This window comes from Microcaecilia unicolor, chromosome 3 (genome assembly GCF_901765095.1).
Source record: "Microcaecilia unicolor chromosome 3, aMicUni1.1, whole genome shotgun sequence".
NCBI classification, from domain to species: Eukaryota; Metazoa; Chordata; class Amphibia; order Gymnophiona; family Siphonopidae; genus Microcaecilia; species Microcaecilia unicolor.
The window spans coordinates 522,764,093-522,786,928 of record NC_044033.1 but is presented as its reverse complement, the minus strand read 5'-3'; the positions used below and the strand labels follow the sequence as shown (position 1 = coordinate 522,786,928).

General features: G+C 42.4%; 1 protein-coding gene across 2 annotated transcripts in view; it reads left to right on the top strand.

The window, feature by feature from the left end:
• ATG5 (autophagy related 5) overlaps positions 1 to 22,836 on the top strand; it is a 299,869-nt gene that overhangs the window by 238,015 nt on the left and 39,018 nt on the right. Inside the window, exon 8 of one of the 2 annotated variants that reach the window (XM_030199171.1) lies at positions 1,499 to 1,555. The exons of the other annotated variant lie outside the window; for it this stretch is intronic. Coding sequence (XP_030055031.1) covers positions 1,499 to 1,555 — 57 coding nt within the window. The remainder of the gene's footprint in view (positions 1 to 1,498; positions 1,556 to 22,836) is intronic. 2 annotated transcript variants of the gene reach the window in all.

Sequence of the window (22,836 nt, the reverse complement as noted above, 5' to 3'; positions counted from 1 at the left end):
TTCCATGTGGGTGCTCTCCTTGCCCTCTGGTGGCCAGAACTGGTGGCTGCTATGGACTGTTTTCTGCTGTCTTCCATGTTCCAGACATCAGAGAGTCCGGTCTGGATTTTCCAGGTTGCCAGATTTGGTCTGCTGGTTTGTCCTTGAACAGCAACCTTACTTGGCTGGTGAGTGTCAGCTGCTGAGGGGCTTATTAGCTTCTGTGAGCCTTGCTTGCTTGGCCTTGGTATCAAAGGTCTTCCATGAGTTCCGGTTGGTTTGTTGGAGTTCTTGCTCTGAAAGTTTCCTGTGTGTTGGACCCTGCCTGTTCCTGGACCTGGACTTTGACTTGCTTGCTTCCTGTGCCTTTGACCCTTTGCCTGGACCTGGACTTTGACTTTGCTTTCCGCCTGCCTATAAGACTCTGGTTAGTTTATGGATTACCCGTGTTTGCTGCCTGCCCCTTTGACCTTGCTGTGCTACTGGATAATGCTTACTGTCTACTATTAAAGCCTCTTCTAGTTATGTTCTGTGGTTCCTGCCTGTTGTGTTCAGCACTGCTTTCTGCTTGGGTGATTTGCCTGCCGCTGCTGCTCCTCGGCAGTGGCCCAAGGGCTCACAAACCTAGTTCCTGCTTTGAGAACGTGACACTGTCTTATCTTTCCTGCCAACACAGCAATTGGAATTCATAGGAGTCTTGCTAGATATGATTCAAGCAACTGCCTTTTTTCCATAGTAATCCCGCAGTTGGACATCTGGGGCCTAAACATTGTACTGGGCCATGCCTGGAGTCTCTAAGGCACGTGGCCTTGTTGAGGCTATTGACCCAACTAGACCCCTCTCAAAGGTGAAGGCTTTTTCATATTAATTCCTCCTCATCTGTGAAGGTCTCTGAGAACAGTTCCTCCCCTGCAGGGCAGACCTTTTAGATCTGTCATACTTCTCCTGTTCTTACTTGGATAAGTTGAAGTACCCATCTCTCGTAAACTGGATTTTTTTGTTTTTTTACTGATCAGTGGATGGAGTAGAAGAGCAGCAGCTTTTTAGTCCATGATATCCCATTAGAGGAAGAGGGCCCATTGCTCAACATATTTGTTGTATGAGGCCTTAGAATAAGTGGTAACTGAAACTAGGTAGGGTTGCAATATACTCAACCTTGCTTCCCTTAGCAATCTCACAGTATGACAGTTCATGCTAAAAAGGACTGGGGGGAGGGGGAGGGTTGTTGTCTTCCTCCCTCCTGGTGCCTTAAAGCTTTGGTATGTCCCACTTGTCTGGTCTAGCAGAATGATAAGGTGAAATTTGTTCTTACCTGCTAATTTTCTTTCTATGATTGCTGTTATACCTAGACCAGGACCCAACCGGGAAGTCTCATTGGATCATGTCCATTGGTTTCTCTCTGTGATGTCAGTTGAAATTGTTCCTTTATATTCACAGGGGGTTTGGGTGGATTGTTTTGTAATCATGTTTGGGATCTAGATTTGGGTACGTTTCTCAGTTTTGTTTTCATTTTTCCAAGGTCAGCTTGGACAGAAGTATACCAGTGAGTTCCATGGCTGTACCGCTCCCTATACTGGTGGTGTCACCACTGGAAGTGAGTGCTCACTGCCTCCTGCTGATTGAGCAAGAATCATGGAAAGGAAATGTATTTGATGTGGATGGAGGGAGTTCAGGGATGGACAAAGATTTATGAGCTCTGAGTTCTGTACATGGTCACGACCACTTGTCTGAACTGGTTGAGCAAGAATCATGAAAAGGAAATTAGCGGGTAATAACAAATTTCACTTTAATTTAGCTATTCAGCAGTGGAGATCTATATAGTCAAACCATAGACCATACCAAAATGTAGTCATGTGTGAACCCTTATCCACACTCTTATCACCTCTCGTCTCGATTATTGTAACCTACTTCTCACCAGCCTCCCTCTTATCCATCTCTCTCCTCTTCAATCAATCCAAAACTCTGCTGCGCGACTCATTTTTCGCCAAAGTCGCTATGCCCACATTAGCCCTCTCCTTAAGTCACTTCACTGGCTCCCTATCCGTTTCCGTATTCAATTCAAACTTCTCCTATTGACCTATAAGTGCATTCACTCTGCTGCTCCCCAGTATGTCTCCACTCTTGTCTCCCCCTATGTCCCCCCTCGAGTACTCCGTTCTGTAGATAAATCTCTCTTATCTGTCCCCTTCTCCTCTACTGCTAATTCATGACTCCATTCCTTTTATCTCGCTGCACCTCACGTCTGGAATAGACTTCCCAAGCCTGTACGTCTGGCCCCGTCTTTGGCTGTTTTCAAGTCCAAACTCAAAACCCACCTCTTTACCACTGCTTCTGACTCCTAACTCACTTACCCTGTCCTTTATCCTCACCTCTTTATTCCCTTACCCTTAATTGTTCTGTCTGTGTACTGTCTTATCTAGATTGTAAGCTCTTTGAGAAGGGATTGTCTTTGTGTATGGTGTACAGCGCTGCGTATGCCTTGTAGCGCTATAGAAATGATAAATAGTAGTAAAGATTTATGACACCAACTATCCCACCCAAGTTGCTGATTGAGCTGGAAAGAAATGGAGAAAAGTTGTCCTCTCTCAAAAACAAATTCAGACTCCCTGTAGGATTTTGTTTTTAATATGTTCATATAGTGTACTAAATTCTTCCTTCTTTGTTTTCTAAGGAATGGATCCTAGTGAGGTCAGTCTTCAAATAGAAACTCTCACAGGATTGGCACAAGGCTTTTTCTGCTTTAGTCCACTTCATAATTTGCTGCCCTCTCCTTTTATGGGCCTTCACTGCTATTCCACTCCTGCAGAATAAGTATCATAAAATGTCTACACTTGTCTTGGACATATTTGTTTTTCAGTTTTATTGTGCTAACACCTAATTCTGAATTCTTCCTTGGCATAATTTGGGTTTATTAGGTTGAACAATAAACCCAAATGATAAAACTCGGAGGGAGGGAGGAGGGACCCTGAAACTCGGATAGAGGGCGACCCTGAAACTCGGAGGGAGGGAGGGGACCCTGAAACTCAGAGGGAGGGAGGGGGACCCTGAAACTTAATTGTCTTGTCTGTCTGTATGTTTTAGATTGTAGGTTCTATTGAGCAGGGACTGTCTCTCTGCATCAGGTGTTCGTGCTGCGTGTGTCTGGTAGCGCTATACAAATTCTAATAATAATAATAATAAAAGTACTGATTTATATTAAATTGATAATTTGAAGTTTTATGGTTAAGCACAGATAAATGGGAGCCAGTTAGATATACAAACATAGAACTGACATGTAGAAACATGTACACAACCTTACCCCCCCCCCCCCCCCCCCCAGTGTATACACATACAAAAAAAAGGAAAGTCTGTCCAATATGTGCAGTCATTTTGTAATGCTGGGACATTTGTCTTTCTGAAAGTATATACAAAGAAGGAAATGATAAAATGATTTCCTTAATGTATTACATTAGCAAGACAGCTAGGCTGCCGAGGGGCAAGTCGCAAGTGTCCTCTCCTGACCTTTTCTAATCGTTGTGCTCCTCGATTGTAATCTTAAGAGAATTCCATAAATCAAAATGTCCTCCAGTTTCACCTATGCATTTGGCAATCAAACAGAAAATACATGGGATGTATTGGTCACCTGGTAGCAGGGCATCTGGCCCGAATGGATCTGGTTTTACTCTGAAGAAAGATAGTATGCTTTATTTGCTTTCAGTTCAGTCATTTTTGCGTGTCACATGATGCAGAATTTCTGAATTTGTGGCCCAGTGGTTATCTTAGAGAACCTCAAGTTAGTGGCAAATCTGAGATCAGGATTTTCCTACCTTAGGTGTTTGGGGACAAGTTATTTTATCTCTGTGTGTCTGTTTTTTCAGCTGTAACTGGATCCTCTCGATTCTTTACAATTAGAGAATTATTATCTTTGGAGCTCATTTAAATATTGAGCCCAGAATGTTAAGATGTTATCATCTTTTTTGTTTTCTTTACATTTTTCTTAAGCAGTTTTTTATTTATGTATTAGGATTTATTTTCCGCCTTTTTGAAGGAATTCACGCAAGGCAGTGTACAATCTTTAGCACGTTAATAAGTTTATCTGTTCTCTTGTTGTGGGTTAATTGAGTCGATATTGTTACGTATGAAATAATCTCCTCCTTTTTTATTGTCCTTTTGATAATGTCATTTACTTTTGCTCATATTCTCTTTGTTGTTGTTGGGAAATGTGTAATTTCTAAAAGCAAATTTTTAAAAAATTCTCCTTTTCCATTTTTGAGGGTCTGTAGTACCATAATAAAAGAGCTGAGCAAAAGAAGGATATCTAGGTATGTCTGAGGATGGGCACAAATGGGATGAACCATACATCTTTTGAATTTGAACACAGTGCTGAGATCCATTGCAGAACAATTGTACATCCATCTTAAGGATCTGTGATCTTGCTCCATGCAGCTATCGAGAAGAAGGAAAGACTGACCAGTAGTAAAGAAGCAATATGTTCCCAATCATCAGTGATAACAGTTGTGGCCATGGGACCTTGTATGGTAGCTAATGATGTACATGCAATGAAACTAGAAAGAGCAGACACAGCACTTTAGTAATTAAAAAAGTTATACTCCACAGGTGGATGAGAAGAGCAGAGTACGAAAAAAGCTAAAAGGGCAGATCAAGGAAAGAGAAGAGAGAGAAAGCAAAAAATGCATTACATATGAAGAGAGAGAGAGAGCCAAAATTGGGTCAGGGATCAATGCAGACATGTGAGTTCTGAGTTCTGGATGTGGTCACAACCTACCATAGTTTGTGCAACCTGTGAACAGAAGCACAAGAGGAAGAATTATTTCCTCCCTTCTCACCCAGGACTTCTTGCCAGTGGGTTTACAACTTCTACACTCTCATTGTGGTGCCTGTGGTTGGAAGTGGTGCTCTATAGGAAGGGCTGGGTACTGTATAGACTGTTTCTATGAGAATGCTGAGTTCTCCATGAGCCCAGAATGTCATGACACTCCCCGGAAATTTGGCTATGTAGTGGCTGCTGAAGTCTTTAATACTGTGGTGGATGTCAAAGGTGCGCCGTACGTGGAAGTCTACAGCAGTGTGTCTTCATGGGTTTTTACCCAAGACTACTGACAGCATGGCTGGTGGGTGTACCTTGAGTTTAGGTTCCCATGTTATCAGGAATTTGGTTGTGAGGCACAATTCTGTGATCAGAGAGCTCTGGGGATCACAGTTAGAACCTGGGAAAGTTACTTTGGCAGACGTTGCATGAGCTGTACCCAACGTGGAAAGAGGTTTGGCATAGTTATTGAGAACTGTTCTTGGCTGCAGACCCTAGGCATGAGGAGGATTTGGGTTATCAGGGTGAGAGGCTTGGAAAGATGGAACAATAATTGGAGGAGTTGAGGGCTTGCATTAGCACTCCTGTTAAGAGTAAAGAGGCTATCCATCTCAAAATGGAAGCCTTGGAACATTGGGATCAGTGTTTGGAAAGTTCCAAAAGGGCAAATTTCTGTTTCCTCTGGATATGCATAGGAAGCATCTAACGGAGGTGCTTCAAGTGCTTAGAGAGACTTTGCTATCACCCTTGCTTTGTGTATCGATTCTAGAAGATGAAGAGGTACAGAGACTGGACATTTCTGCAGATAGTTTGAACTTGACAAATATTTTGGAGAATTCCCACCAGCCTGTGCTATTTTGATGAAACCTTTGCTTTGGACCTTACAGAAGGTGGGTTTTTGTGCTATAAGAATTCATGATTTCTGGATCTACTACTACTACTACTATTTAGCATTTCTATAGCGCTACAAGGCATACGCAGCGCTGCACAAACAGAGGATCAGTGTATATTTGTATTTTCTGATTTTTCCAGGGCCATTCATTTAAGGCATAAGCATTTGTGGCCATGTTTTGTCTCTAGGAGCCACTTTTTTTTTCTTGCAGTTTCCAGGTAACTTTTTTTTTTTTTTTTGCTTTGACCCAGGTCATTTGAAGAAGTTTTTTTTAGATAAAATGTGTCATCTTAGTTTGGTCTTACCTACTATTTTTCTTTCTGGTTGAAATGTCTCTCTATATTGGTTATGCTTCTGTTAATTGTTCCTTACAAAGTTGTCATCTTTTTTCTTATAATTAGGAAGATATTTAATTCCCTCACCCCCTCCCCCACCCCTCGGTTTCTTTTAATTTCTAAGGTTTTATCGTTTGGTTTCATTTCCCTCTATGACATTTGTTAGTGTATCTTGTTGAAAAATTTCAAGATTTGTGAAATAGTTATGATGTGGACAGTGCACGTAGGAAAGAATAACCCTAGTTATAACTACACATTGCTAGATTTCACATTAGGTGTCATCTTCCAGAAAAAGGTATCATGGTAGGCAATACATTGAAATTCTCTGCTCAGTGTGCAAAAAAGCAAATAGAATGTTAGGAATTATTAGGAAGGGAAGAGATTTAAAAAAACAGAGAAACATAGTGGCTCCAGTTGTTCAGTTGCAATTCTAGTCTCTGAATCTCAAAATATATATAGCAAAATTCAGAAAGGTTCAGAGAGGGGCAACCAAAATGATAAAGGGGGTGAAACAAGCCTCAAAGGAGGAAAGGATAAAAAGGTTAGGGCTCTTCATCTTGGAGAAGTAATGGCTCTGGGACGGGGGATATGATAGAAGTGTATAAAATTCTGAGTGGTGTGAAACCACTTAATATGAATTGATTGATTGTTTACTCTTTCAAAAAGTATAAAAGCTAGAAGTCATTCCAAGAAAGTCCATTTAAAAGAAATAGGAGAAATATTTTTTCATTCAGCAGGTAGTTAGACTCTGGAACTTGTTCCTGGATGATGTGGTTATTTAGTAGGCATGGGGAAAATGCCCCAAGGCACATGAATACTCTATAGTTATTTCGGAAGTTAATGTGATGGCAGTGTGAACAATATTGTCAAAGGGAAAGAAGGAAGAGTTTACTCTTTAACATACAACAAGGATCTCTAACAGAGTAGATGCCCCCATGGTTGTCCATTACGCCAGTCTCCAGGACTCTGTGCTCAACTACATTATTCCATTTGTTGGATTACTACTATTTACTACTACTTAACATTTCTAGAGCGCTACTAGGGTTAAGGACAGTCCCTGCTCGAAGGAGCTTACAATCTAAAGGACGAAATGTCAAGTTGGGGCAGTCAAGATTTCCTGAATAGAGGTGTAGTGGTTAAGTGCCGAAGGCGACATTGAAGAGGTGGGCTTTGAGCAAGGATTTGAAGATGGGCAGGGAGGGGGCCTGGCGTATGGGCTGGATGATTATTGACCCCTGACACAGGCAACATGCCGAAACACAGACTGTGTGTGTGTGTGTGTGTGGGGGGGGGGGGGGGGTCTTTGAATAAAATTGTGACTTTTACCATCTCTGCCTCCAGCATTTGTTTCATCTTAAGGCCACTTCACTATTTGGTCATTCATATGTATCATTATGGTTTAATTTGTACTGGCATCATATTTCTTTTTTATGATTGTTCAAAGTGCTCTTAAGTCTATTTCTGATACTGAATCATGTTAGTCCTATTACTAGGTTTCAACTTGCCATCTGCAGGTTCACCTCATATATTGCGTTTATACTTATATTTGGTCATTTTACTATTGATATGCTGTTAACAAAATTGTAAGTTTTATGTCAAGCTCTACCAACTGTACACCACTTTGGATGAAGACGATTAATAAAGCCCAATAAAATGAAAAAATAAATGTATAAAATAAAAGCAGTTAGCATAGCTGGGTTTTAAAAAGGTTTGGCCAAAGTCCTGGGAGAAAAGTCTCTACATTTTTATATAAGATAGACCTGGAGAAAGCTACTGCTTATCCCTATGGGGAAGCTACTTCTTATCCCTAGAAGCAAAGTAGCATGGAAACCAGTGGCGAGACACCCTAAAACTCTCCAGCGCAGCAAGTTGGCGGCAGCTTTGGGAGGCACCAATGTCTGGCGGCTCAGTTAAGCTGCCGCCAACTGATCTCTGCAGGATGGAGTTGGGGTATCTTCAGCTAACGGAACTAGGGGATCCCTCCCCACTAGCTCAGGTATTTCATATTTGAGTAGGGTAGGGGTATGGAGAGCTTGGGTGGGGGGGGTGGAATGGGGGAAAGGACAGTGTGCCTGCCCATGTTGGCAGAGGACCACCCAAAATGTGGGGTCTGGCTATGTCGCTTTTGGAAACTCTGTACTTTTTGGAATTCTACAAGCTACTTGTGACCTGGATTGGCCAAAGTTGAAATGAAGGTGGGATTTGAAATACTGCCTTTCCATGGTTACAGTCAAAGCGGTTTACATATATACAGGTACTTATTTTGTAACAGGGGCAGTGGGAGGGTTAAGTGACGTGCCAAGTCACAAGGAGCTGCAGTGGGAAGGATACTGTACTTGATGAACCTTTGTTCTGACCCAGTATGGCAATTCTTGTAGGCAGCATACAAAATTTCAACCAATTTATAATCCATACAGCAACATGTAAAAAAATATCCATAAATATATCACTGTGTTCAGTATGCACATTTATTTTCCTCTGACACACCACTGGGAGCACCATCTCCTAATTCAGTGAAAAGTATACATACTGCGAGCCATCATCTTGCTTTTTAGCAGAGTACAGGGTGGGGGTACTTAAGAACATAAGCATTGTCATACTGGTACAGACTGAAGGTCAATCAAGATCAGTATCCTGTTTCCAACAGTGGCCAGTCCAGATCACAAGTACCTGGCAAGATCCCAGAACAGCAAAACAGATATTATGCTGCTTATCCCAGAATATGCAGTGGATTTTCCCAAGTCCATCTTAGTAACGGCTTATGGATTTTTCTTTTAGGAAATTATCCAAACCTTTTTTAAACCCTGCTAAGCTAACTACTTTTGCCACATTCTCTGGCAGAGTTTAATTACTTGAGTGAAGAAATATTTTCTCTGATTCATTTTAAAATGACTACTTAGTAGCTTCTTTGAATGCCCCCTAGCCCTAGTATTTTTGGAAACAGTAAACAAGTGATTCACGTCTACCCGTTCCACTCCACTCATTATTTTATAGACCTCTTATCATATCTCCCCTCAGCCGCCTTTTCTCAAAGCTGAAGAGCCATAGCTTTAGCCTTTCCTCATATCATTTTCGTCACCCTTCTCTGCACCTTTTCTAATTCCATTATATTTTTTTTGAGATGCGTTGACCAGAACCGCACACAGTATTTGAGGTGCTGTCACACCATGGAGCAGTACAAGGGCATTATAACATCCTCAGTTTTGTTTTCCATTTTTTTTCTAATAATTCCTAACATTCTACTTGTAAACAACCTTTTGACCTGGATAAATGCTGTCAAGGTATATAGGGATCCTGCTTTTATGAAATGACATTCTAACACTGATGATGTAGTAAACTTACAGCATAGCATTAACATATTTTTCATTAAAAAATGTTTTTAAAAAGTTATAATTGGCTTTCTTTCAGAATCTTGAGTAGAGTGGTGTGGTAGCCGTGTTAGTCCACTTTTAAAGGTAATCAATAGAAATAAAACAAAATAAAACATATATACTGTCATCTACCACATTTGCTTATTTCCGATCTGAGGAAGAAGGGCAACCTTCGAAAGCTAGTCAAGAAATGTATTAAGTTATGTCCAATATAAAAGGTATCATCTTATTTTTTTTTCCATGTTTTATTTTGTTTGATTTCTATAGATTCTACATGGAATGTTGCTATTCCACTAGCAACATTCCATGTAGAAGTCGGCCCTTGTAGATCACCAATGTGGCCGCGCAGGCTTCTGCTTCTGTGAGTCTGACGTCCTGCACGTACGTGCAGGACGTCAGACTCACAGAAACAGAAGCCTACGCAGCCTTCTACATGGAATGTTGCTAGTGGAATAGCAACATTCCATGTAGAATCTCCAATAGTAGCAACATTCCATGTAGAATCTCCAATAGTATCTATTTTATTTTTGTTACATTTGTACCCTGTGCTTTCCCACTCATGGCAGGCTCAATGCGGCTTACATGGGGCAATGGAGGGTTAAGTGACTTGCCCAGAGTCACAAGGAGCTGCCTGTGCCTGAAGTGGGAATCGAACTCAGTTCCTCAGGACCAAAGTCCACCACCCTAATGCTTCCACTGTTGCTACTATTTGAGATTCTACATGGAATGTTGCTATTCCACTAGCAACATTCCATGTAGAAGTCGGCCCTTGCGGATCACCAACGTGGCCGCACAGGCTTCTGCTTCTGTGAGTCTGACGTCCTGCACGTACGTGCAGGACGTCAGACTCACAGAAACAGAAGCCTGCGCAGCCTTCTACATGGAATGTTGCTATTGGAATAGCAACATTCCATGTAGAATCTCAAAGAGTAGCAACATTCCATGTAGAATCTCCAATGGTATCTATTTTACTGTCATAGTAATGCTTGAATGTTTTCACTTATATACACTGTCAGCTAGCACATTTGCTTATTTCCGATCTGAGGAAGAAGGGCAACCTTCGAAAGCTAATCAAGAAATGTATTAAGTTATGTCCAATAAAAAAGGTATCATCTTATTTTCTTTTCCATGTTTTATTTTGTTTGATTTCTATAGATTCTACATGGAATGTTGCTATTCCACTAGCAACATTCCATGTAGAAGTCGGCCCTTGCAGATCACCAATGTGGCCGCGCAGGCTTCTGCTTCTGTGAGTCTGACGTCCTGCACGTACGTGCAGGACGTCAGACTCACAGAAGCAGAAGCCTGCGCAGACTTCTACATGGAATGTTGCTAGTGGAATAGCAACATTCCATGTAGAATCTCCAATAGTAGCAACATTCCATGTAGAATCTCCAGTAGTAGCAACAGAACCTCAAATAGTAGCAACATTCCATGTAGAATCTCCAGTAGTAGCAACATTCCATGTAGAATCTCCAATGGTATCTATTTTACTGTCATAGTACTGCTTGAATGTTTTCACTTATATACACTGTCAGCTAGCACATTTGCTTATTTCCGATCTGAGGAAGAAGGGCAACCTTCGAAAGCTAATCAAGAAATGTATTAAGTTATGTCCAATATAAAAGGTATCATCTTATTTTCTTTTCCATGTTTTATTTTGTTTGATTTCTACTGATAACCTTTCAGAATCTTTACATTAAGTCCCCATAGAAATCACGCTGCATTGGGGATTATCAGAATACCTGCACTGAGGTCACCTTGCTTGTTATGGGACTCTGTGCTATATGCATCCACAAGGAGAAAAAAAACTTTTTAAAATGTTTCCTTTTTATTTGCTCTTAGATGTTTTGTGACCTCTTAATGGCATTCTGTCAGGAAGATGCAGCAAATGTGCAAATTGACAGAAAGTTATATGGGAATGCTGCTGTCTGGTTTCTCCTAGTGCCTGGTCTTAGAGAACATAATATTTCTTTAATCGTAGTTGCGGAGTCTCTGTGCTGTGTTTTGGTTGTTTGTGGTATCCTTGTTATAGGTTTTGAATAGGAGGGCATCTTACAAGGGCTCCGCTAAAGACTTCAATTTGATCCTTTTGATCGTTTGCCCATGGTTGAGCATAAAAACATTTCAAGAGAGTCAATTTAATTGTGTTAGGAAAATAGACTTCAATGTACGGCCATGATTGGATGACTAGTCTTTCTTCTATGTTTGTGCAGCGCTGCGTACGCCTTGTAGCGCTATAGAAATGCTAAATAGTAGTAGTAGTAGTAGACTAGTAAGCTACAAGTTCCTCAAGCAGGCCCCTTCTGTTTGTGATCTATCCTGGGCTTGTAGATGAACGATTTTACTACTCCTTCATGTCCTATGCTCTTAAGATTGAGATCTCATTCCCCAGGAAGTGTTTCTAGCTGAAGATTAATTGCCCTTTTAAAAACGAGCGTTTGATGTGTTCCTGTGGCTATATCCTGACTTTTCTTAACCTTCTCTGACCTGACCTCACTGACTGTTACCACCGCCATGGCAGAGCCAGAAATCCTTCGGCATGATATATGCACTGCAGACGTCAGCCTGTGGCTTTTCATTTCTATGGATTCAATTACGTGGATTTTTACTGATGAACATAGCAAAGGTTAGAGAATTTGTCAGGCATAGGACAGAGCTGTCCAGACTGTTTTAGGCTCAATCTATTAGTCTCTCCCTTACCTTTTGCTCTCTTAGTTTGGACCATTGGATCCTGGGAAGACATGGTGAATTGTTTTTGGTTGAAGTGTTTCCAGATTTTTTTTTTTTGGGGGGGGGGGGGGTGTTATAAACCGTTCCTACATTTGATTCCATTAAATGCAGTCTATCCACTGCCAGGTATCATACGTTAGGCCCACCCCTGTTACCTGATGTAAGTGAGCATGATTTTTATCCCAGGTTGTGTTCTTGTATTTTGTTTTCGTTGAAGAGATCTTGAGACAGTGCAGGAATACTACCTAAAAGCAACTTTATAAGGTAATCCCTCCCTTCCAAATTAACAGATTTACTAATGTTCCTAATTCTGAGACAAAATTAGTTTTAGTGAAGTTTCTTTTCCCCCTTAACCACTCTCTCTATGCTATTTGTTGGGGAGAGGGAAGGTGGATGCCGGTTTGCCATTTGTTTTCAGGCATCACGTGTATATGACTAGGAACCTAGTAAAAAAATATCTGAACAGTAAATAAATGAAAATTTTCAAAACAGGAACATGAATGAAATTAAAGGTTTGCATCTTGTATCCAAAAAAGTGTGAAAACACGAAATAACTACTGTTACACAAAAGTAAGGAAGACCTATTAGGATGCGCCAAAGATAGAGGTGAAGTAGAATAATTTATTTATTTAATACATTTATACCCCACTTTTTCCCACTAGTTGCAGACTCAATGTGGCTTACATAGAACCGTAGGGAGGACTACAGTACAGAAAGTATCATTATCCAATGTAAAAGTAAGGTAATAACAATTAGGTATCGTTTTAAACAGCAAAGGAGGAGTGGCCTAGTGGTTAGGGTGGTGGACTCTGGTCCTGAGGAACTGAGTTTGATTCCCACTTCAGGCACAGGCAGCTCCTTGTGATTTTGGGCAAGTCACTTAACCCTCCATTGCCCCATGTAAGCCGCATTGAGTCTGCCATGAGTGGGAAAGCGCAGGGTACAAATGTAACAAAAATAAAATAGATACTATTGGAGATTCTACATGGAATGTTGCTACTATTGGAGATTCTACATGGAATGTTGCTATTCCACTAGCAACATTCCATGTAGAAGGCTGCGCAGGCTTCTGTTTCTGTGAGTCTGACGTCCTGCACATATGTGCAGGACGTCAGACTCACAGAAGCAGAAGCCTGCGCGGCCACATTGGTGATCTGCAAGGGTCGACTTCTAGTGGAATAGCAACATTCCATGTAGAATCTCAAATAGTAGCAACAGTGGAGGAGTGGCCTAGTGGTTAGGGTGGTGGACTTTGGTCCTGGGGAACTGAGGAACAGTGGAGGAGTGGCCTAGTGGTTAGGGTGGTGGACTCTAGTCCTGAGGAACTGAGGAACTGAGTTTGATTCCCACTTCAGGCACAGGCAGCTCCTTGTGATTTTGGGCAAGTCACTTAACCCTCCATTGCCCCATGTAAGCCTGCCATGAGTGGGAAAGCACAGGGTACAAATGTAACAACAACAACAAAAAAAGATAGTACATAGCTAAATTGATAAGGTCGGAAAATCTTGCTGAGAACCATGAATGGTTAGGTTAGGTTGAGTCTGGGAAGAAAGCCTTCTTGAATAGGATGGTCTTCAATAGTTTTCTGAAATTTAGATAATTTTGGGTTGATTTTATGGATTTGGGTAATGCATTCCATAGTTGTGTACCTATGTAGGAGAAGCAATGTGTGCTATGTAGCATTGTAGCTTTAAGCCTTCCAGAAATTGGGACAAGCAAAAATGCCAACTCCATATGTCTGGCAGTTCTGTTTTCACAGAAGAAAATCCTGGCAATGGACTGCAAAAAGTACAAATGAGATTGAAGTGGATAGAGCACCGTTCACGGAAGAAAGTGTGTATGAACAGCTTGAAAAGCTAAAGGTGGATAAAGCCATGGGACCAGATGGGATCCACCCCATGATATTGAGGGAGCTCAGAGAGGTTCTGGCGGGTCCTCTTAAAGATTTGTTTAACATATCCTTGCAGATGGGAGAGGTTCCGAGGGATTGGAGAACGGCGGAGGTGGTCCCTCTTCACAAGAGTGGTGATAGGGAAGAAGCTGGAAACTACAGGCCGGTAAGCCTCACTTCGGTTATTGGAAAAGTAATGGAAGTGATGCTGAAGGAAAGGATAGTGAATTTCCTGGAAGCCAATAAGTTGCAAGATCCGAGACAACATGGTTTTACTAAAGGGAAATCGTGCCAAACGAATCTCATTGAGTTCTTTGATTGGGTGACAGGAGAATTGAATCAGCGACGAGCTATGGACGTAATCTACTTAGATTTCAGCAAAGCTTTTGACACGGTTCCCCACAGGACGCTCTTAAATAAACTGGATGGGCTGAAGATAGGACCCGAAGTAGTGAATTGGATTAGGAACTGGTTGACGGACAGAAGCCAGAGGGTGGTGGTGAATGGAATTTGCTTGGAGGAGGGAAAGGTGAGTAGTGGTGTGCCTCAGGGATCGGTGCTGGGACCGATTCTGTTCAATATATTTGTGAGTGACATTGCCGAAGGGTTAGAAGGTAAAGTTTGCCTATTTGCGGATGATACTAAGATCTGTAACAGAGTGGACACCCGGGAGGGAGTGGAAAACATGAAAAAGGATCTGAGGAAGCTAGAAGAATGTTCTAAGGTTGGCAATTAAAATTCAATGCGAAGAAATGCAAAGTGATGCACTTAGGGAATAGAAATCCAAGGGAGATGTATGTGTTAGGAGGGGAGAATCTGATAGGTACGGATGGGGAGAGGGATCTTGGGGTGATAGTATCTGAGGATCTGAAGGCGACGAAACAGTGTGACAAGGCAGTGGCCGTAGCTAGAAGGTTGTTAGGCTGTATAGAGAGAGGTGTGATCAGCAGAAGAAAGGAGGTGTTGTTGCCCCTGTATAAGTCGTTGATGAGGCCCCACCTAGAGCATTGTGTTCAGTTTTGGAGGCCATACCTTGCGAAGGATGTAAAAAGAATTGAAGCGGTGCAAAGAAAAGCTATGAGAATGGTAATGGATTTGCTTTACAAGACGTATGAGGAGAGACTTGATGACCTGAACATGTATACTCTGGAAGAAAGGAGAAACAGGGGTGATATGATACAGACGTTCAAATATTTGAAAAGTATTAATCCGCAAACGAACCTTTTCCGGAGGATTTGTAGGCGGTAGAACGAGAGGGCATGAAATGAGATTGAATGGGGGCAGACTCAAGAAAAATGTCAGGAAGTATTTTTTCACGGAGAGAGTAGTGGATGCTTGGAATGCCCTCCCGTGGGAGGTGGTGGAAATGAAAACGGTAACAGAATTCAAACACGCGTGGGATAAACATAAAGGAATCCTGTTCAGAAGGAATGGATCCTAAGGAGCTTAGCCGAGATTGGGTGGCAGAGCAGGTGGCGGGAGGCTGGGATAGTGCTGGGCAGACGTATACGGTCTGTGCCCTGAAGAGGACAGGTACAAATCAAAGTAGAGTATACACAAAAAGTAGCACATATGAGTTTATCTTGTTGGGCAGACTGGATGGACCAGGCAGGTCTTTTTCTGCCGTCATTTACTATGTTACTATGTTAGCTGTCTAGGAAAAAAAATTATCTATTCCATTACATCACTCATGTCCAATCTGGGGGGGGGGGGGGCTGGAATCATGGGAGGACAGCTGTACAACTTGTCTCCTTTGTCATGTGCTGGTTGAGTGTGACCTGTGCCCTGATAATAAATTAATCAGAAGCAAAACAAATGCAGGTCAGTGTGATGATTGCCTCTGTGGATCTGTTTATCCGTGGTACAGTGATAGCTAAGACTTTAATTTACCGTTTCATCTTGAGGTTTACATCCTTTTCTACTTTTGTCTCAGTCATTTGTCATTTAGAGAAGGGCGTAAGTTCAGTTTTGAGCAGCAGTCCATTTGAGCTGAAACTGTTGAAGAGCCATTGAACTGTTAGGTTCATTTGAGAGTTACAACAGATCTAGGCTCCCCTCAAAACTAGCATGAACGCCACTTTCAGGATGGCCCAAGACTGTATAGGTCATAGGTTATCTTCTGGGTTGCTGATTCCATGATGGAGCATTGTAAGGTGAGCACTCAGAATAAAGTTGTTGCATCCTGGTAGAGATGTTGCAACAAAGGCAAAAGTAAGCAAAAACCTTTAAGGAGAGAGCAGTGAAGACTGCAAACTTTGAAGGTACACACACAAAAAAAACACACTTTGAAATGTCTATATGCAAATGGTAGAAAAATAAGATTGGAGAATTTAGAGTATATAGCACTAAATGAAGAGGTAGATCTAATAGGTATCTCAGAAACTGGGTGGAAGCTACCTGGGCACAAATTATATCGCAATGAGAACATATATATAAAGTATATATATATTGAGATCTTTCTCCCTTTATGGTTTATGACGAAGGCCACTGAACATTTTAGTAGCCACCTTCTGGACTGACTCCATCCTGTCTATATCTTTTTGAAAGCAGGTGTGAGCATGTTATAATGCCGTTATATCGCTCCATGGTGCGACCGCACCTTGAGTGTTGTGTTCAATTCTGGTCACCGCATCTCAAGAAAGATATAGTGGAACTGGAAAAGGTGCAGCGAAGGGCGACTAAAATGATAGCGGGGATGGGACGACTTCCCTATGAAGAAAGATTAAGGAGGCTAGGGCTATTCAGCTTGGAGAAGAGACGGCTGAGGGGGAGACATGATAGAGGTATATAAAATAATGAGTGGAGTGGAACAGGTGGATGTGAAGTGTCTGTTCACGCCTTCCAAAAATACCAGGACTAGGGGGCATGCGATGAAACTACAGTGTAGTAAATTTAAAACAAATCGGAGAAAAGTTTTCTTCACCCAACGCATAATTAAACTCTGGAATTCGTTGCCAGAGAACGTAGGGAAGGCAGTTAGCTTGGCAGAGTTTAAAAAGGGGTTAGACGGTTTCCTAAAGGATAAGTCCATAAACTGCTACTAAATGGACTTGGGAAAAATCCACAAATCCAGGAATAACATGTATAGAATGTTTGTACGTTTGGGAAGCTTGCCGGGCGCCCTTGGCCTGGATTGGCCGCTGTCGTGGACAGGATGCTGGGCTCGATGGACCCTTGGTCTTTTCCCAGTGTGGCATTACTTATGTACACAGTATCACAGTCCCTTTGTCTCAGTGTCAGATGTTTTCAATTGGGTTTGTTTTGCACATACCATTATAATAATGAGCCTCATTTCTAAGCCAGGGTATGTGAAGTAAGATTTCAGCCTCAATATACTATTAATTCTCAGTGTAATATTTACATTGTGCCACAAAGATCTTTCTTCTGGTGTTTATAAGATGTAGTATGTACAGGCAACCTGCTTGATTCTTTTTACTAAAGACTGTGGTGCCCAAAATGAAGGGAGATATTTCTGTATGTTTATGCTAGTACGTTTTCTTGGTCTCTGACTTTATGGAGATAGGGGGACGGGATTTGATACATTTCTTTTCTGTTATTACAGTCAACATAGAGAGGCATAATCGAATGGCGCCGGCCATCTATATGGCCGGCGCCGTAAAGAGCTGTCCGCAACCGTATTATCGAAAAAGATGGCCGGCAATCTTTTGTTTCGATAATACAGTTGGGGCCGGCCAAATGTCAGAGATGGCCGGGTTTGAGATGGCCGGCATCTATTTTCGCTGATAATGGAAACTGAAGCCAGCCATCTCAAACCCGGCCAAATCCAAGGCATTTGGTTGTGGGAGGAGCCAGCATTTGTAGTGCACTGGTCCCCCCTGACATGCCAGGACACCAACCGGGCACCCTAGGGGGCACTTCTAAAAATTAAAAAATAAAAATAGCTCCCAGGTGCATAGCTCCCTTACCTTGGGTGCTGAGCCCCTCAAATCTCCCCCAAAACCACTCTGCACAACTCTACACCACTACCATAGCACTAAGGGGTGAAGGGGGGCACCTACATGTGGGTACAGTGGGTTTTAAGGGGGGGGTTGGAGGGCTCCCATTTACCACCAGAAGTGTAACAGGTAGGGGGGGGGATGGGCCTGGCTCCACCTGCCTGAAGTGCACTGCACCCACAAAAAACTGCTCCAGGGACCTGCATACTGCTGTGATGGAGCTGGGTATGACATTTCAGGCTGGCATAGAGTTGGCAAAAAAATGTTTTATAAAAATTTTTTTTTTTTAGGTGGGACGGGGTTGGCGACCACTGGGGGAGTAAGGGGAGGTGATCCCCGATTCCCTCCGGTTGGCCATCTGGTCAATTGGGGCACTTTTTTGAGGCTTGGTCTTAAAAATAAATGGACCAAGTGAAGCCGGCGAAGTGCTCGTCAGAGCCTGCCATCTTTTTTCCATTATCGGCCGAAGCCGGCCATCTCATAACCATGCCCCCGTCCTGCCTTCCATACCCTTCTGAAACGCCCCCTTTAACTTTGGCCGGCTCTGCAATGGAAAGCAGTTGGAGCAGGCCAAAATCGGCTTTCCATTATACCGATTTGGCCGGGTTCATGAGATGGCCGGCCATCTCCTGATTTGTGTCGGAAGATGGCCGGCCATCTCTTTCGAAAATAAGCTGGAAAGTAACATGACGGCAGATAAAGACCTGAACAATCCATCCAGTCCACCCAACAAGATAAACTCATTTTACATGGTATGTGATACTTTATATGTGTACGCGAGTTTGATTTGTCCTTGCCTTTCACAGGGCACGGACTGTAAAAGTCTTCAGCACTGTTCTGGTACTAAAAGTTCTGAAGCTAACATTGAAGCCCCTTAAAATTTGCCCTTCAGCTCATCCATATCTATTCAGTTACGATGAGGGTATAGTCCGTAGAAGTCTGCCCAGCACAGGTTTTGCTTCCCAATTACCATTGTTGCCACCCAATCTCTGCTAAGATTCTGTGGATCCATTCCTTCTAAACAGGATTCCTTTGTGTTTCTCCCACGCATGTTTGAATTCCATTACTGTTTTCATCTGCACCACCTCCCGTGGGAGGCCATTCCACGTATCTACAACCCTTTCCGTGAAAGAATACTTCCTGACATTATTTCTGAGTCTGCCCCTCCTCAACCTCAATTCATGTCCTCTAGTTTTACCACCTTCCCGTCTCCGGAAAAGGTTTGTTTGCGGATTAACATATTATATATAGGTACTTATTTTGTACATGGGGATTAAGTGACTTGTCCAGAGACACAAGGAGCTGCAGTGGGAATCAGACTGGTTCCACTTGTTCTCAGGCCACTGCACTGACCATTAGGCTAGTCCTGAAGGTCATCTCTTCCCCCAACATCTCTTGGCACTGTGGAGTGGAGTGGAGGAGTGGCCTAATGGCTAGTGCAGTGGACTGTGAACCTGGGTTCAATTTTTTGGAGCACAGGAGTAGCCTAGTAGAATACTGTTATTATTATTTTACATCTTCAGGCAGTTCCCAACAGCAATGGGTAATGTGATCATGTGAGCTAGAAGATGAAAGAGAGAGAAGCTCTTTTATTGGTTTCCTAGCATTGGCTCCCTCTGAGGCTAAAAGGCATCTTTGTTTGCCTCTAAAGTCTCTGAGGGAATGAGAATTGAGTCAGTTTGACTGTTAGGTATTCTTTATTTTGTATGTGGTTTTAAACCAAATTGAATGACTAAGGTTAAATTTGGCTGTATGTATGATATTTATTTTTATTTATTTATAATACAATTATAGACCATAAAACCGATTAAAGCCATTTTATGCCATGTACACAATTTTTTATTTTTGTTACATTTGTACCCCGCGCTTTCCCACTCATGGCAGGCTCAATGCGGTGGGCAATGGAGGGTTAAGTGACTTGCCCAGAGTCACAAGGAGCTGCCTGTGCCGGGAATTGAACTCAGTTCCTCAGTTCCCCAGGACCAAAGTCCACCACCCTAACCACTAGGCCACTCCTCCACTGTTGCTACAATTTGAGATTCTACATGGAATGTTGCTATTCCACTAGCAACATTCCATGTAGAAGTCGGCCCTTGCAGATCACCAATGTGGCCGCGCAGGCTTCTACATGGAATGTTGCTAGTAGAATAGCAACATATCTCCAATAGTAGCAACATTCCATGTAGAATCTCCAATAGTAGCAACAGAACCTCAAATAGTAGCAACATTCCATGTAGAATCTCAAAGAGTAGCAACATTCCATGTAGAATCTCCAATAGTAGCAACATTCCATGTAGAATCTCCAATAGTAGCAACATTCCATGTAGAATCTCCAATAGTATCTATTTTATTTTTGTTACATTTGTACCCTGTGCTTTCCCACTCATGGCAGGCTCAATGCGGCTTACATGGGGCAATGGAGTGGATACCAGCTTGGTAAATTATAAGGATATCTCCTGAAGGATCCCATCTTTGGACCATAGCATCTGTTCAGGTTGATGCCAAGTTTAGTTACAGTAAATACTCAGGTGCTTCTAAAGGGCTTCTTAACACTTTGCCTAGGCTTGAGGATGTGGGAAGAAGATCGTCTCACTCTCCCTCCTTCCCCCGTCATATTACTGCTGGTCTGTGACTCCTGCTAGCTGAAGTCTTTTTGTAGCAGATTCTCAGCCATTCTCCTGGTTGGCCCATTTGCCTGCTTTCTGAATACATTTTATTTATTTTATTTATTGCATTTGTATCCCACATTTTCCCACCTATTTGCAGGCTCAATGTGGCTTACATATTTTTGTTACCATTGTCAAACCAGGATATCAGATACAACTAGTATGGTGTAGAGATTAAGTAAGGGAAGAGAGAAGAAAGAAGGGCGTGATTAGGGTAGGTGTAGAAGGTGGGCTTTCATAACTGTGTGGGTTAGTGAGATTATCGGTTCTCATTGTAGGCTTTGTTGAAGAAATATGTCTTTAGAGATTTGCTTAGTCTTTAGATAGACTTTTCCTGTTGCAACAAGTTCAGCCGTCCTCCTCCAGACTAGACCATTGCTTTATCTCGGATTACTCTGGACGATGAGACCTCTCCCACTGCATCATCTTCAGCATTGGCAGTGTTCCAGGAGAAGCTGGATAGGGGTATTGAGAAACAACTTAGTTGTAACCTGGCCCGACTCAAGTTATCTGCAGCAAGGCCCATAGGAATAAAATGGACTGTGCTACAGATAACTCAAGCTAATCTTTAGTAAAAGAGACCCATAGTTTGTTAGCCACCCTGATGTTTATCTTGAGTGAATCCGTCAAGATGCTCATACTTTGGATTCTGGTCAGAGGAAAGTCTTCCCACCTAGCATTATACCAGCTCAGCATTAGCCAGTATATATGGTAAATGTGTCAAACTGAAGAGTTCAGATTCTCTCTCTTAGGATAAATCTGCTGAACTCAAGTTGACTGCTGATGCTTTCTAGAGGGCACTGAGAACCTTTGCAATGGCCGTTGGAGCTTGCAGGCTCATGTGGTTGTGAGCTTAAGCTCACTGACATGCCATGCCAAGAGGAGAATTTCCTTGATGATAAAGTCCATAGAGATTCTCACTGATAAGAGCACTATGAAATACTCAGGTCCCTCTAAGGCCATATATGGCCCATCCTCCTCTTCCTCCTTCCTTGAGAGTGACTCGTCTTCTCCAACTAATTAAAGACCACAAAGCAGTATAAACCCTTTTCTCTATGGAATTTTGAAATAATATTTTTAATGTGCAGTGAATGGGTAGTTTTGAGGGTCTGGGCTTTTTTTTTTAATGTTGCCCATTGTAGAAAGTTCTGGAAGTGTAGACAAAAGATTTAAAAATATTCAGGTACATAAATGCACTAATTAAAACAGCAAAAAGAAAGTGGATATCCCTGTTTTTTTTTTTTCTGCCTTCTATATTATTCCAAATTGCTGCAAACTGTTTTCCAGTGATTCTTTTGCCACTATGGATTTGTGGGGGGGCTGGGGGGGGGGGGGGGGGGTTGAGGCATTGTTTGTCATTCAAAACCTTGATGCATGCAGAGCATGATGTAGCAGAAATAGCTGAACTCAATGAAGTGAATGTAAAAAAGAAAACGGAAGGTGTGGGTGTAGAAAATGGTTTGAATGTGACAAACCCAGGAGTAAAATTAATAGAGAAGCTTAGCATTTATGACAAAAGAAAGAGGGAGAATTTAGTATTGTAAAAGATCACTATTAAAACCATTTGTTATTTCAATGCAAGCAATCTCAAGATTCACTTGAAATGAGAAGTAAAGAATGAATCATGCACAGAAAATGAAATAAATAACTAAAACAGGGATTTTCTACTCAGTCCTTGGGACATAACGGAACCAGTACGTGCGGACTGTATCTCATGCGTATCCGTTGAGAATATCTTGAAAACCAGGCTTGGTGTGTCTCCAAGGACTGGGTTGAAAAACCTGATCTAGAATAAATTTAGAACCGAAACACAAATGTGCACAAAAAGAAACCCAGCGCCTAAAACTTTTTCAACCAAACTTTCAGTACAACATTGTTCAGTACAAAACTAGTAAAAAAGGCCCGTTTCTGACACAAATGAAACGGGCGCTAGCAAGGTTTTCCTCGGCTCCCCTGCAGCCACCCATGTCCAGCGACCCTCCTCTCTCTCCTGCCCCCCTGCAGCCACCCATGTCCAGCGACCCTCCTCTCTCTCCTGCCCCCCTCTAGCCACCCATGTCCAGCGACCCTCCTCTCTCTCCTGCCCCCCCTGCAGCCACCCATGTCCAGCGACTCTCCTCTCCCCCTGCCCCCTCCAGCCACCCATGTCCAGCGACCTCTGTCCCCTGCCCCCCTCCAGCCACCCATGTCCAGCGACCCTCCTCTC